The sequence below is a fragment of the Aedes albopictus genome, chromosome 1 (assembly GCF_035046485.1).
Source record: "Aedes albopictus strain Foshan chromosome 1, AalbF5, whole genome shotgun sequence".
In the NCBI taxonomy this organism is placed as follows: Eukaryota; Metazoa; Arthropoda; class Insecta; order Diptera; family Culicidae; genus Aedes; species Aedes albopictus.
The window spans coordinates 85,572,442-85,588,024 of NC_085136.1; the positions used below are offsets into that span (position 1 = coordinate 85,572,442).

Genomic DNA, 15,583 nt, shown 5'->3' on the forward strand with positions numbered 1-15,583 from the left:
ACTCTAAACTGTTTACTTTTCATTCCTCGATTTTCACTGCTCACTCTTCACTCTGTAGTCATTTAAACGGAAATAACTGGTACACTATGGCGAAATAGGGTGCAAGGAAGCAGAAAAGTTAAGGAAAATGAATTATTCCTATCACAATTTGCGCAAACTGTGAAGTTTAAATGATTGCAGCCATCTTTTGTGATCGTGATCTGTTGTTCACGATTTTTTTCTTTTTGATTTGCATCATTAAAGGTTGAAAATCAACTATAGCGAATTTGAGGTACTATAGCCATAACTGGTACACTAAGCCTAGTTGGATTCTACAGATACAGAGGTTTAGTTTTTTTAGGACTCACTAGCGCCACCTACCGGATAAACCCAGAACCAACTATTTCACCATCGGATAGCTATTGATGTCCTGATCAACCTTGAGTTCAAATTTTATGTTAATTGCTCCAAAAGACCACTGAACCAATCAATTCGTATCCAATATCTGACTGCTGACAATCGTTATTAATAACCCGCAAGAAAGAACCTAATGAGACAACAGAGACGACGACGACCTCGAACGTTTCACTTCCTTACGACTGTCCAGAATTCACCACCAACCGGTGCTGGTTGTGCCATGTTCACAATAAATCCATCAGATGCCTACCATGTTTACCATAAAACCCTATAATAAAAATGATGACGATGTCGATTGCTATTGGGTATGTATGTATGGCGATCCCCGAGGGGAGACTTTCCAAATATGGGCAAAAGGAAGTTCCATTGAGTTCATTGAGTTCGGCAACCAACCGACCGACGACAGCTAGGTATACGGAGGCAAGCGGCCTAACGGCACGGGTTGTGGAGCAAGCGCGAGACGCGACGATTGAAGAAGTGGTGTTGTGGGTGACAGCGAGGAGGTGGTTCGGTGAGCTTTTGAGATAAGATTTGGATTTCATGTGTGATTTCGCGTGTGGCTGTTGGTGAGGCAAGACACTACAAGAGGGGAAAGGCCGGTTGGCAGGCGCAACTGTTGATGCTACTGCAAAATAGCTTTGTGACCATCTAAGGTCAATCGACGTTGACCGTCGTTGCCGCGCCGTTGTTGGATGGAAGCTTTCCTCTTGAGTCTCTTGAGTCTTGAGGCAATTGCCCAGTGAGGGTGATTCCGGTTGTTGGGGTTGCGAAGCCGTTGATTTCCCATACAGTACTACATACTGTGAGGTGCACGACTATTTCATTGTACGTCGTCGTCGTCAGTGAGGGGGTGCGCGGGTGGATGGGTAACGCGGATTAAAGACCTTGATGGCGAAGACAAGAATTTCGTCAACGAACTCACGCGACGGAACAACGCAGCCCCAGCAGCGACCTGGAGCTGGAGTAGTGTTTGTTTGCGTTGCTTCTTTCTCTTCTTCAGGTGGCTGATTTGCGCCATTATCTCCGTGTATCGTAAGTGAATGGGTTTCGATTCTCGCGTCCGGTGCGATGCGATGCGGTGTAGTTCGAGCAGTTCCGCAGTTCAGTTGCAGCTGGCGAGCTCGCGTGAGTAGGTGTAAATTGTTTGCGCGTTGACGGCTATTAGTTCGGGTGTCGTGGTCGGTACGGCGGTTGTTTGTTTTGCGGAATTTGACGGCGGCGCTTGCAGTTACTGGTAGCGGAGTACGACCAGCGTGTAGGACTTGGAGTGACCTGTGATACCTAGATGGAGTGGATACGTTCGAGGCGAAGTGGTCTTAATACGGCTTATTAGAGGCGTTTAGGAAAGTTGAGAGCTTGTGGTGGAGAAGTTTATGGAAGGAGATTACGAGTGTAATATGGGTTATGTGAACAAAGGGATCTTGAATGATTTAATGAGTTGACTCCTATTAAGATTCCGTAGTTATCACTGTCTTTTATCGCGTACGTTACACGTAATTCGCTCAATTTACCCAAAGCGAGATACCTTCGTGCTGTTTAGACACTTATCAAGTGTGAGTCATTCGCAAACTGCGAAAGATAAGGAGAGGAGGCTTGGTTTCAATTGAAGAACCAATATTATGGTCAACCTTAAATGTACAAGCCTTCTCCTTGATAAGTTTTGAAAAAGGTTCCTGCATTGCATGGAAAAGGACTTAATTTAAAGTGTGTGAGCATTAGGGTATCCTCACATACTCCAACTCGAAAAATGCAGCTTTACTTCCTGAGTATGTTGTTGTTCAGAATTAACTGAAGGTACGAGCTACTCAGACTCAATCGCTCAACGGTCATGGAGGAATTCCCGGGGAACTCTTGGAAGAATTTCTGGGAAACTCCTGGAGGAATTTCCGAAGAACTTCTAGAGGAGCTCCCAAAGAACTTCTGTAGGGATTCCAGAAGAACTTCTGGAAAAATTCCCGGAGAACTCCTGGAGGAATTCCCGGGTAACTCTTGGAAGAATTCCTGGACGATGATCTTAAGGAAGAACTTCTGCAGGGATACCCGAAGAACTCCTGGAGAAATTCCCGTGAAACTTCTACAGGGATTCCCGAAGAAATCCGGGATGAATTCCCGTGTACCTCATGGTTGCTTTCCTGTTGAACTTCTGGATGAATTCTCGGGAAACTTCTGGAGGAATTCTCGAAAAAATCCTGGAGGAATTCCCGGGGAACTGTTGTAGGAATTCCCCGGGAAACTCTTGGAGAAATTCCCGAAGATCTTCGGGAGAAATTCCCGAAAATCTTCTGGAGAATTTCCCGAAGAACTTCTGGAGGAATTCCCGAAAAAAATCCTGGAGGAATTCTCGGGAAACTTTTGGAGGATTTCCCGAGATTCTTCTGGAGAAATTCAAGCAGAACTTCCCAAAGCACTTCTGAAGGAAACCCCGGGGATTTTCTGGAGGAATTCTCGCCGAAAAACGTCACATTTTGTTGATATACCAGTTAGCTCTCCTTGTGCACCATGATCCTTTATGACCCCAACATCAACTGTACACTAGGTCAACGAGCAGGACCCAATGTGATGCATTAGAAAGGTTACAGATTTAGCTGAGCATAGTCTGTGCTGAGCGATTTTTTCCAAGCCATCCAATCTGTTTAAAGTGTATATGGAGCGTAGATTATAGTACTTTACTTACTTTACTTTTGGGAACTATTTCAGAAGTTTCTTCGAGAATATCTGCATGAGTTTTTTTTTAGGAAATTTCTTCAGGAGCTTCCTTAAAAATTTCATGAGAAATTCCTTCAATAATTAGTCAAAAAGTTTCTTAGAAATACCCCTGGTGTTCATTCGGGGATTATTTTGGGCATCTCAACAGGAGTTTAGGAATTCTACTAGAACTTTTATTAACGAGTTTTTCCTAGAATTTCATTTATGATTCCTCTATCAGTTTTATCGAGAATTCCTCTAACGTTTGTCTTCTTCAATTCCTCCAGGAATCTTCTTGAACTCAATTTAAGAGATCCAATGGAAAGCCCTACAGGTGTTCCATAAGCAATTCTTGCAGGCATTGGATTATGATTTTCCCCAGGATTCGTATTTTGAATACCTCTAGGAGTTTCTTGGAGAATTTCTACAGGAGTTCCCCTAGGAATTCCTGAAGGATTTCCAATGGCAATTCCTCGTAAGTTTCATTGAGATTCTACAAGTTCCTTCGAGAATTCCACGAATCTATTAGGATTCCCTGCATGAGTTCCATTGGAAATTTCTCCAGGTGTTCCAGTGGCAATTCCTGCAGATGTTCAATCGGAAATTCATCCAGGACTAGCAATTCCTTCAGGAAATCCATTAGGAATTGTTTTAGGCGTTCCATTGGGAATTCTCCCAAGAGTTGAATTGGGAATTACTTCCGAAGTTCAATCGACAATTGCTTTAGGACTGCTTCTTTGAAAATATCACAAGGAGACAATGTTTTGCACAAGTTCCTCGAAGAATATAGTTTCTTTATGATTTCCTGCTGGAGTTTCTTGAAGAATAGCTTCAAGAGTTTCTCAGAGAATCCATCCATGAATTCATTTAGAACTTCAGAAGCTGCTAAAGAAAATTTGGGAGGAATTCCTAAAGGAACTCCTGCAAGAATTCCAAATTAAATTTCTGTCGGAATTCCCGCAAGAACTGCTCTAGGAATCCTCAAGAAGGAAAAAACTGATGAAGGAATTCCTGTCAGCGGAGTCTATGCTGGAGGAATCTCATAAGGAATTTCTGTTGCCGGATTCCCGGAAGAACCCCCAACGGAACACTTTCTAGAAGAAGCCCAGAAAAAAAATGCCTGGAATCAGAATCCCAGAAAATATTCATGCTGGAGGAATCTTAAAAAAAATACTTACAGGAGGATTGCCGAAAGGAATTCCTCTTTGTGGGACCTTAAAAAGAATTCAAGCTAGAGAAATGTCGAAATGATTCAATTGATTCAAGCAATTGCTGCTTGAGATTCTGCTGAAAGAATTCCTGCTTAGAAGGAAGTCTTGGTGGAATATCTAGACGAAGTTCCTGCGCCGGAGGAATGCTAAAAGAAAATCCTGCTGAAGAAATCTCAGAGCAAATTCTTAATTGAATCCTGCAAGAAATCTTTGAGCACATTCCCTGATGCCCTGTCCTACTGTAAGATTGCCACAAGTGAACTCCTACTAGAGAAATATCAAAAGGAATTCCTGCTGGAGGACAGTCAAAAGGAGTTTGGTAGAAGACGAAAAACCGATCAGAAGCTTAATAGGGTGGGTCCACTACCAGGAGTCTTTTAATGAAGTTCCCACAACATTCTAAAACATGTCCTATGCCATTAAAATTTCACAAAATGTACCGGATTGAAATTGTTTCATGAAATGATGAGGTTGTTCTTTAAAAAAGAAAGGTAAACTTTTCCAAGTTACAATGAATGCTGAATTGTGAGAGTAACAAGCTGAACCTCAATACAGACTTAGTCCAACTTATGTTCTTGACTATTCAGACATAACAAGGAATGCTCTTGTTTTCGAGGATATGTATTAGCGTGGGACACAAAAAGACATTTTACTCCTGTACACTTTTTGAGTTCCATTTTGGCCCCATATCAACTGTGTAAAATTTCAGCTCGATCGGAGAAACTATATTTTAGCGCCAGCCGTTTTTAGTTTTCATACGATTTACTATGGGGAAAATCACTTTTTCAAAGAAAAATCGCTACAGGTTGCCCCTTAACTCCTAAAAATATATCGATGAATGATTTCTGTTGGAAATTTTGCGAGAAACAAACCCTCTGAAGACCGCAAAGCGATCTAAGGCACGTGGAAAAAGTTATTGACTGAAAACCGAATGGCATGAACGCTGTTTAACATGTAAGGAATAACAATAAATAATAAAATCATCATATCAATCGGTTAAGGCTTAATAACTTTTTTCACGAATGTCGCATCGCTTTGTGGTCTTCGGAGGTCTGATTCCTCGTAAAGTTATCTACAGAAATCATTCAACGATTTATTTTTAGGGATCAATGGGTGACCTCAAGCGATTTTTCATTGAAGAAGTAATTTTTCCCCATAGTAAATCGTATGAAAAACTAAGAATGGCGGGCGCTAAAATATAGTTTCTTCGATCGATCTGAAATTTTGCACTGTTGATATGGGGCCAAAATGGAACTTAAAAAGTATACAGGAGTTGGAGTTTTTCCATTTTTTATATTTTCCCATATAAACCGTGTACCAGGCTAATATGTATACACTTGTGTGTGGTGTAGGTGCTAAGTTGAGTGACTATAAATCAGGAGGTCCGAGTTCAATTCCCAGTTTTCCCACAGATAAGTTATACATACCTAAACATCTTTTCTGGAAATAGACGCAGCTAATAGTAAAAATAGGCTCACAGAGTGTTTTTATTTTATTTTCACACAATTAATAAATTTTATTGATTACTGATTAAGCGCATATTAAGCCTTGAATCAGCCTTTCAATGAACCTCAAATCAGCTAAAGGTTGAATAAAATCACCAAAATTAGATGTTTAGGAGTTGAGTGAAGGATTGTACCTCTTGTGCTCAGCTTTTGTTCAAATGATGGCTGATTTAAAATAGTTGGAGAAACGGTCGTGCAGCATCAAATTGTTATCTGGGTTGCTTCCCCACACTGGTTTCAATGCTGGGCGCTGCGTTACAGAGCGTCAACTTCGAACATTTTCAAAGTTTAGAACGACTTCAGCGTTTTTAGTACAATGACGTACGTCAAGCAACGAATCATTGTGGCTTGCTGCACTGGAAGCCATTTACTTCAAACCGAGCTGTCCGTTAAAGCTTTGGTCGAAGTAGAAGTCGACGCAGCATTGTGGCTCCCCCTGGAATTCCTCCAATACTTCTAGAGGAATTCCCTAAAAATTTTTGAAGGGATTCCCGAAGAATTCCTGGTAGAATTTCCGGGGAACTCCCGGATGAATTCCCGGGGAATTCCTGGAAAATTTTCCTGGGAAATCCTGGAGAAATTCCCGAGGAACTCTTGGATGAATTTCCGGGGAACACCTGAAGAAATTCCCGAATAGCTTCTGGAGGAATTCCCAAAGAATTTATGGAGGAATTACCAAAAAAACCTGTGGAGGAATGCATTAAAAGTTGCTGGAAGATTTCTCGGGAAACTTTTGGAGGAATTCCCGAATATTTTCTGGAGAAATTCCCGAAGAACTTCTAGAGAACTTCCCTAAATAACTTCTGGAGGAATTACCCAAGAATTTCTGAGTCCCGGGGAACTCCTGGAGGAATTTCCGGGGAACTCCTGGAGAAATTTCTAGGGAACTCCTGGAAGAATTTCTGGAGAACTGGAGGAATTTCCGAAGAACTTCTAGAGAAATTCCCTAAGAACTTCTGGAAGAATTCCCGGAGATCTCCTGGAGGAATTCCCGAGGCACTCCTGGAGGAATTTCCGAAGATCTTCTGAATGAATTAGCGAGGAACTTTTGAAGGAATTCCCGAATAATTCCTGAAGGAATTCTTGGGGAACTCTTGGAGGAATATCCGAAAATCTTTTGGAGAAATTCCCGAAGATCTTCTGGGGAAATTCTCGAGGATCTCATTGAGGAATTCCCGAATAACTTCTGGGAAACTTCCTTTAAAAACTTCTGGAGGAATTCTCGAGGAACTTCTGGAGAAATTCCCTGGGAACTCCTGGAATAATTTCTGGGGACCTCCTGGATGAATTTCCAAAAAACGTTCAGAGGAACTCCCTAAGAAATTCTGGATGAATTCCTGATGAACTTCTGGAAGAATTCCCGACGAACTCCTGGAAGAATTTCCGGGGAACTTTTGGAGGAATTCCTGGATGATGAGCTCGTGGAGGAATCAATTTTCATTTTAGGGAACTACTGAAAGAATTTCCGAGGCACTCCTGAAAAAATTCACGAGGAACTCCTGGAGAATTTCTGGGAACTCCTGGAGAAATTCCGGGGGAACTACTGGAAGAATTCCCGAAGAACTCTTGAAGGAAATCCAGAAGAGCTTTAGGAGGAATGCCCAAAGATTTTTGAAGGAATTCCCGAAGAACTTCTGGAGATATTTCCGAAGAACTTCTAGAGAACTTCCCAAGGAACTTCTGGAGTGATTGCCGAAGATCATCTGCCGAAGAATTTCTGAATGAATTCTCGAGGAACTTCTGGAGGAATTCCCGAAAAAATCGTGGAGGAATTTCTGGGGAACTCTTGGAGCAATTCCGAAGATCTACTGGAGAAATATCCGAAGAACTGGAGAAATTCCTGAAGAACTTCTGGAGGAATGCCCGGAATATTCCTTGAGAAGTTCCCGAGGAAATTTTGAAGGAATTTCCGCAAAACTCTCGGAGGAATTCCCGAAGATCTTCTGGAGAAATTACCAAAAAACTTCTGGAGAACTTCCCAAAAAACATCTGAAGGGATCTTCGGAGAACTTCTAAGTAGAAGAATTACCGTACAATTTCTGGAGAAATTCTCGCGGAACTCCTGGAGGAATTCTCGAACAACTTCTGGAGGAATTTCCGAAAAACTCATGGAAGTATTTTCGGGGAACTCCTGGAGGAATTCGCGGGGAGCTTCTGGAGAAATTCCTGGAGAACTCCTGGAGGAATTTCCGAAGAACTTTCAGAGTTATTTCCGAAGAACTTCAAGAGGAACTCCCTACGGACTTTTGCAGCGATTCGCGAAGATCTCTTGGAAGAATTATCGTGGAACTCCCGGCTGCTTTTTCCACTTTTGTGAAGCACCTGAAAGAATTCCCAAAAAAGCCCTGGAGAAATTCCCGGAGATATTCCGGATAAATTCTCGAGGTACTTTTGGGGGAATTTCCCAAAAAAATCTTGGCGGAATTCCCGGGGAACTTTTGGAGGAATTCTCCAGGGAACTCTTGGAAGAATTCTCGAAGATCTTCTGAAGAAATTTCCGAAGCGCTTCTGAAGATATTCCTGAAAATCTTCTGGAGAAATTCCCGAAAAACTCCTGGAGTAATGCCCGTGAAATTCTTAGAGAATTTCCCGAGGAGCTTTTGGAGGAATTCCCGTAAAAATCTTGGAGAAATTCCCGAAGATCTTCTGGAAAAATTCCCGAGTAACTTCTAGAGAAATTCCCGAGTAACTTCTAGAGAACTTCTCAAAGAGCTTCTGAAGTAATGCCTGAGGAACTTCTGGAGGAATTGCCGTATAACTTCTGGAAGAACTCCCAAAGATCTCCTGGAGAAATTCCCGAACAACTTTTGGGCGAATTTCCGAAGAAATCATGAAAGAATTCGCGGAGAACTCCAGGAGGAATTCCCGGAGAGCTTCTGGAGGAATTCCGGAAAATACCAGGAGCAATTCCCGAAGAACCCTCAGAGTTATTCCCGAAGAACTTCAAGAGAAACTCCCCAAGAACTTCGGCAGGGATTCCCAAAGAACTCATGGAGGAAATCCTTATGAACTTCTGGATGATTTGCTAGTGTACTCCTAGTGGAAATCTCAAAGAACTCCTGTATTATTAAAGTAGAAGGATAATAAGAAGAAGCTGTGCCAGGCGTAATTTTCGGAGCAACTTCAAGAAAAGTTCCAGACGTGTTCTAAAAGAAACTTCTTAAGTAACTCCTGATAATTGGTGCTCGAATCTCTTGAAGAAATTCCCGGAGAAATCCTCGGGGAATCTTGGAAAGAACTTTTGGAGATATAGACGACGGGAGCCTTCAAAGATTATCAGAAGCCTTTGACGCAACTCTTCTCTCCATTTTTTCTGCAGCAATACCTTGAGGAATCCTTAAATTAAATTAAATTAAATTATTGAGGTATTTACGAAAAGACTCTTGGAGGAATACCAAGAGGAACTCCTAGGGGATCTCAGAAAAAAGAAACTACTTGGGGAATCCAAACGAACTCCGGCAACAATTGAATAAATCCTTGGAGAAATCTCAAATGGAGTTTCCCGGAGGAATCTCAAAAGTTTCCAGGTAAATTTCGATGGAGTTTCTGGTAGAATTCTAGAATTGCTGGAGGATAGTAATCGATTGCTCAGTTTTGAAAAAAAAAAATGTTCCTGCAAACCAATTTTGTCAGATTAACGTGAGTGACCCAAAATTACCTTGAATATTCCATATAATTTCACAACATTGTTGATTCACTAGTGCCACCTAGTGGCAAAATCTCAACCAACTGCCACAGATACGTTCTACATTTTCCCATCTTTTTCTCTCTCCCAACTTCCAGAATGAATCCCACAATCAGCGAACACGAGGCGGCGTCGCTGGCGGCGGAAATGTTCGATCATTTCTGCGCCGCGACCACCATGCGCCAGATCCTCGGCCTGTACAGAAACATGTGCGATATCCTCAATCTGAGGCCCGGCCCGCTGAACGAATTCTATCCAAAGTTCAAAGCGAAAATTCGCAACTGGAAGGCGCAAGCCCTCTGGAAAAAGTTCGACGCCCGGGCCTCGCACCGGGTGTACAACAAAGGCACCGCCGCCAGCGGCACCCGTGTACTAGTCATCGGCGCAGGACCCTGCGGTCTGCGTTCGGCAATCGAAGCCCAACTGCTCGGTGCTAAAGTGGTAAGTAGAGAAATGTTCTGGTTTTGTTGTTTATCTTTGGATAGTCGATAGCCGTGTAACTCTTGACACACCGGTTTCTTTAGGTTGTGGTAGAAAAACGTGATAGGATTTCTAGGAATAACGTACTACATCTGTGGCCATTTCTGATCACCGATCTCAAAGCGCTCGGAGCGAAAAAGTTCTACGGTAAGTTCTGCGCCGGTTCGATCGATCACATCTCGATCCGGCAGCTGCAGTGTATCCTGCTAAAGGTTGCCCTGCTGTTGGGTGTCGAGGTGCACGAAGGCTTGTCCTTCGTGCGAGAAATCGAACCCAAAGATGGTTGCGGCTGGCGAGCGGCTGTGACTCCGGAGGATCACGCCGTGTCACACTACGAGTTCGACGTGCTGATAGGTGCCGACGGAAAACGAAACACCCTGGAAGGTTTCAAGCGGAAGGAGTTCCGCGGTAAGCTAGCAATCGCCATCACAGCCAACTTTATCAACAAGAAAACCGAAGCCGAAGCCAAGGTGGAGGAAATCAGCGGCGTAGCGTTTATCTTCAATCAGTCGTTCTTCAAGGAGCTGTACCAAACGACCGGTATCGATTTGGAGAACATCGTCTACTACAAAGACGAAACGCATTACTTTGTGATGACTGCCAAAAAGCACAGTTTGCTGGACAAAGGTGTGATAATTCAGGATTATGGTGATCCCGCGGAATTGCTATCATCCGCTAACGTGGACACGTCTAAGCTTTTGGACTACGCACGAGAAGCGGCAAACTTCTCGACCAAATACCAAATGCCGAACCTAGAGTTTGCCGTGAACCACTACGGCAAGCCGGACGTGGCAATGTTCGACTTCACGTCGATGTTCGCGGCGGACAACTCCTGCAAAATCACAGTCCGTAAGAACTACCGGTTACTTTCCTGCCTTGTGGGCGACAGTCTCCTGGAACCGTTTTGGCCCACTGGATCCGGCTGTGCCCGAGGGTTCCTGTCCAGTATGGACGCGGCCTATGCAATCAAACTGTTCTCCAACTCAAAAAACAGTGCCCTCGGGGTGATCGCACAGCGAGAATCCATCTATCGGCTACTGGCGCAAACAACTCCGGAGAATCTACACCGGGACATTGGAGCGTACACGTTGGACCCGTCGACGCGGTATCCCAACCTGAACAAGTCGTCGGTGAACATGATCCAGGTGAAACACCTGCTGGACACCGACGACCCGGCGCTGTTGGATCAAATGTTCCTGGATACGAATGCGCTCGCGGCCGGACCGGAAGTTACGGTTACGAAGCGGAAGCGGCGAACCAACGATACGATACCATTGGGCACGGTGCTGTTACGGTGGGTCAAGTCCCAGCTCAAGGGTAACGACTTTGTGCAGGAGTTGTCGGAAGCGTCGCAGTGTTTCACGAACGGGAGGGTGCTATGTACGCTGATCAACCGGTATCGGCCCGATTTGGTGAATTTGGACGAGCTGGATGGTTGCGGACCGGACGAGTGCAACGAGCTTGCGATATCGATCTTCGAGGATCATCTAGGTGAGTTGCTGGAAAGGGGTCGCTTTGGTGTGGTGGTACAGTCACTTTTGATTTTAAATACAACTTTTTCTTTTCAACTACGCCACACCTAAGTCCACAAGTTTCTGAACCTGAAGCTAGGAGTGAACCCTTCCCATCTCTTGCAGCAATCCCGCGGATAATGTCCGGTCAGGAATCGCTCACGTTGGCCGGCGTCGACTCCAAGTTGTGGCTCAACTACCTGGAGCAGATATGCGAAGTGTTCCGCGGGGAGATTCCGCACGTCAAGCATCCCAAGCTGGACTACGCGGAGTTCAAGCAGAAGCAGCAGATCGACAGCATGGAGGAGTTTGCCAAGCTGCGGCGGTTTGCGGCCATGAAGGCTGCAGCTGCTGCGGCTCCGGCCGCCGCCATTCCGATGATCGTGCCTGGCCCAGGTGCCGGAGCCGGCGCCGGACGGAAGTCGTCCAACTACCACGAAGAGGAACGCATGAAGCGAAGCCGCAGGGTGCTGGGAGCGGAATCTGGTCCAAGTAATGCAGTTGAGGGTGGTTTGAAGGTGTTCCTGGGGGTATTGATCGGTATTTTTCCGTTTGCAGTGGCCTCACCACAGACCGACACGACAAAACGAGCGAAGAAACGCCGCAGCTACGAAAAGTTTGGCAACATTGTAAGTATCGCGGGCGTCGGTCGCTTTCTGGTGGCCGTCTGTCTCGTCCATTTCGCCTTTCAGCCGCCATTCGCTCGGATGGTCGGCTTCGATCGATTCTTCCTAGAACATCCCGCACACCGGCAGCTCGTCGCTGCTCTGTCCAGCGGCGGCCCGTAGCTCCTAGAGCTGCCGATCAATCCACAAAACACCAACCAACCAACCAACCTCATCATCATCACCGTAGCGTAGTAGTAGTAGACGTAGTTGTAGATCATCACTTGTTGGATCCCTCCGGATCTGTGTAAAGTTCTCATATGTACAGGTGCTTTGTAGATATAGTTTGGAGACGAACGAAGGTTTGAGCTGCTATCGAACTCAATCATGTGTAGATCATAGTACAACGTTGCATGCTTTTAACTCTTCATTACATCTAATGTATACATAGTTTTTGGTTACATATAACTGTTGCATCGGTTTCACTACTCATGACAACGCTTCAAACGGCATCTATCTGTCTCCAATTCGTAGTAAACTATCAATTCTCTTCATTCGAATTAGGATGAAAATGGCAATATTTCCCCAGGATCCCCACCCGGATCTGATACAGACAGTACAGACATTCCCGAATCCTTAGCTGCTATCGTTAGCCTCACTCCCACAACAAATCCAACAACACCTTCCCTTTGTAGTATTACAACAAGCACTTCCGATCCTACTCCTACTTCTACCGTTCCCCAACGTCCAGTAGGCCCTACCTCATCCGGAGGTAAGGATGGCACTAGCACTACTGCCTTAGATAGCACCTGTGACAGCGGCACCACCAACAACAGCAACATCAACACCAGCACCGGTAGAATGAAGAAGATGATGATGATGATGAACCCACAATCCCATTCCACACAGAACCACGGCCAGCACATCTTCCATCAGTACTCCTCTCTCTCGATAGCACTGCTATTGATTCCGCTAGGAGTGTTCCTCTACTACACTTCCGTTGGTGCCCTAGAGCGGTTAGTCGATAGCTACCTAGTGACGTTGCTAGGCTTAGACGATTATTAGTCAATTACAATATGTAAACGAGTGATACTAGGTTAGAGCTTTTGCCGATTGTATAGATAATGTGACGAACTCTGTATATTTCCTCCTAGCGTGCAATAGTGAATACAAGCGAACCGTTACCCGTGTTGAAGAGCGCATTTCACAAAGTCCGATCCCGAACGATCTCTCTACCTCCCACCCCCTGAGAAACCGAAATGTATAAATGTGTACACTTATAATTCCGAACTAATCCACATAATACCGCTTAATCGTTCCCATTAGCGAAGCTAAGTGACGCCGTTTTCCTGTAAATAAAACCTAGACTAGTGGAACACAACGGCAAAAAAATCACAAATCCCGCCCGATAAGACACAAACGAGAAAACACCAAAACTAATGAATATCGCAACGATCGAGCGACCGGCGTAAGTTCGAAGCTACAGTGTCGTCTAATGTTTTTGTTTTATCTATCAATATCTCGATTTTAGCTTAGGGTAACCAAGCCAAATGGAAACTACAATGTTGAAATGCTTTGATAGTCATGTATACATGTTTGATAACAAATTGATGTTGAAATTACAAAAAAAAATCCATGTGCTCCCGGTAGGAATCGAACCCACGGCTCCCAGTTTGCTAGATGGGCGCTTCTATTCCTCTAAACTAGGAAGCCACTCGTTTATATTCGTCCCCATGTGCGGTAGTGCAATCGAGTTCGGATCTACGCCTTCAGGGGACGGATATAATCGAGTGGCTTCCTAGCTTAGAGGAATAGAAGCGCCCATCAAGCAAATTAGGAGCCGTGGGTTCGATTCCCACTTAGGCACATGGTTTTTTTTTTCGTACGTGTAATTTTTGTGTAATCGTTTCATGTAATTTAAATTTCTTCATCATCATCAAACACCTGTTCTTGTTGTGTACATGATCGTCAAAGCACTTCAACATTGCTTTAGTTTTGATTATTTGTATACAAAAATTTCAATTGTAGAGGGCAAACAATATGAAAAACGGCGAAAGTATTGTCCGATACTGTACACAATGCCGGTAAACCGTCCACCCCGAGTGCCCGTGTAATTGGGTGAGCAAGAGCAAACCTCCTACTACATATACCTACTTACTAACTGGTTGGAAAAGATAAGTCAACCGTATCTTTGAAAATAAATCGATTTTTACACGTCATAATTGCTTCTCTGTTTTCGCTTTCAAACAACAGCAGCAGTAGCAGCAGCAGTAAAAATAAAACAAAACAAAAAATAAGTGGCCTACTGATGCATTTTACGGTTTTGATATAATTGATACTTTTTCCGCTACCGCGTTGGTTGAGTGGGTTACTGTTGTTGTTGTTGTTGTTGTTGTTGTGTGCAGGTTTCGCAATCGCAATCGGTTTGTGTTTTCGTGGAATTGCAAGTGAGGGTGTTTAGAAGTGGAACAGTCGGATTACGTTTATCTTTTTTGTCAGAATTGATGTAATTCAAGTGTGATTGAATGCGCAATTTCGTTAGAATGTGATTTAGGGAACGTTCAAAAATTACGTCCAACATTTGGGGGAGGGGGGGGGGGTCTAGAAAAGTGTGACAGTACGTGTATTGGAATACCCCAACGACGTTGGCTTGAAAAACAACAACATTAAGATAAAACTCGTTTGTGAATGTTTAAACGCAAAAACAATAACTCTGAGTTGGCTTCTGAATTCTATGCCGATGGATCTGTGTGTAAACAATGCACTCTCCGAATTCGACGTCCTTGGTTCGATTCCAGCTTGCAATCTCTTTCACTTTACTGTCATGTGATAAGTTTCTCCAGTGTATGCCTAATTCAATTTAGTGATTTAATTTGTTATGCTCCGGACATTGCGATACCATCACTGAATTGTCAATATTTTCATTCCGTATGGTATTTTCGGTATGGCCCAGGTGTGTGACACCTGTCGCTACGTGCGATGTCAGTTGTTGTTTTATACGAATATATTTATCACATAATCGGTGGTATGCCATATGGAGTACCTATCACTGCTATCGATTAACGGCGAAAGGTCAAGGTTATTCGTTACCCTTTCGTGCATGCTTTTTCGCTGTCGCATGTCGTCGTTTGTCGTCTGCTGCACTTCGTATCGATGAACAGTTGAACAAATGGATATGATATTTTCTGCTGGGCTTGGCATTTGAGATGGATAGTTGGATTATTCTTGGTAGAGACTCAGTTGAAACTATACCAATTTTGGACTAGCGTTAGAAAAAGGCCTTATCAGCATTGATAAACAACGTCTTCGCACACTACTATTGAATCCATATCTTAACATTTACAAAAAGTTATCCTCTGATAATTGCAGCCAAAAAAATGTTTATCAGCTACTAAAAATAGTATTTTCTGATATATTTCTTTACAAAAATAATCATTTTCTATACAAAATAGAAGGAGATCTATAAATTTGGAGTCCATGAACCAATAGAACTAAAAATTTGACA

The 15,583-nt window shown here is 43.7% G+C and overlaps 1 protein-coding gene across 13 annotated transcripts in view; it reads left to right on the top strand.

Annotated features, from left to right (window-relative positions):
- The window catches only part of LOC109622444 (F-actin-monooxygenase Mical-like), a 237,276-nt gene that overhangs the window by 120,101 nt on the left and 101,592 nt on the right, over nucleotides 1–15,583 (top strand). For 4 of the 13 annotated variants that reach the window (XR_009996097.1, XR_009996098.1, XR_009996099.1 and 1 more), the window contains exons 3-6: nucleotides 9,581–9,923; nucleotides 10,007–11,453; nucleotides 11,600–11,965; nucleotides 12,032–12,102. Coding sequence is in view for 7 of the 13 variants with exons in the window: in XM_062844929.1 (XP_062700913.1) it covers nucleotides 9,405–9,436; nucleotides 9,581–9,923; nucleotides 10,007–11,453; nucleotides 11,600–11,965; nucleotides 12,032–12,102; nucleotides 12,643–13,143 (2,760 nt within the window). In the remaining 6 variants the exon portion in view is untranslated. Of the gene's footprint in view, nucleotides 1–1,899; nucleotides 9,437–9,580; nucleotides 9,924–10,006; nucleotides 11,454–11,599; nucleotides 11,966–12,031; nucleotides 12,103–12,642; nucleotides 13,274–15,583 lie in introns of those variants that run through there. The other 9 variants (XM_062844923.1, XM_062844925.1, XM_062844924.1 and 6 more) reach the window with 5 other exon arrangements.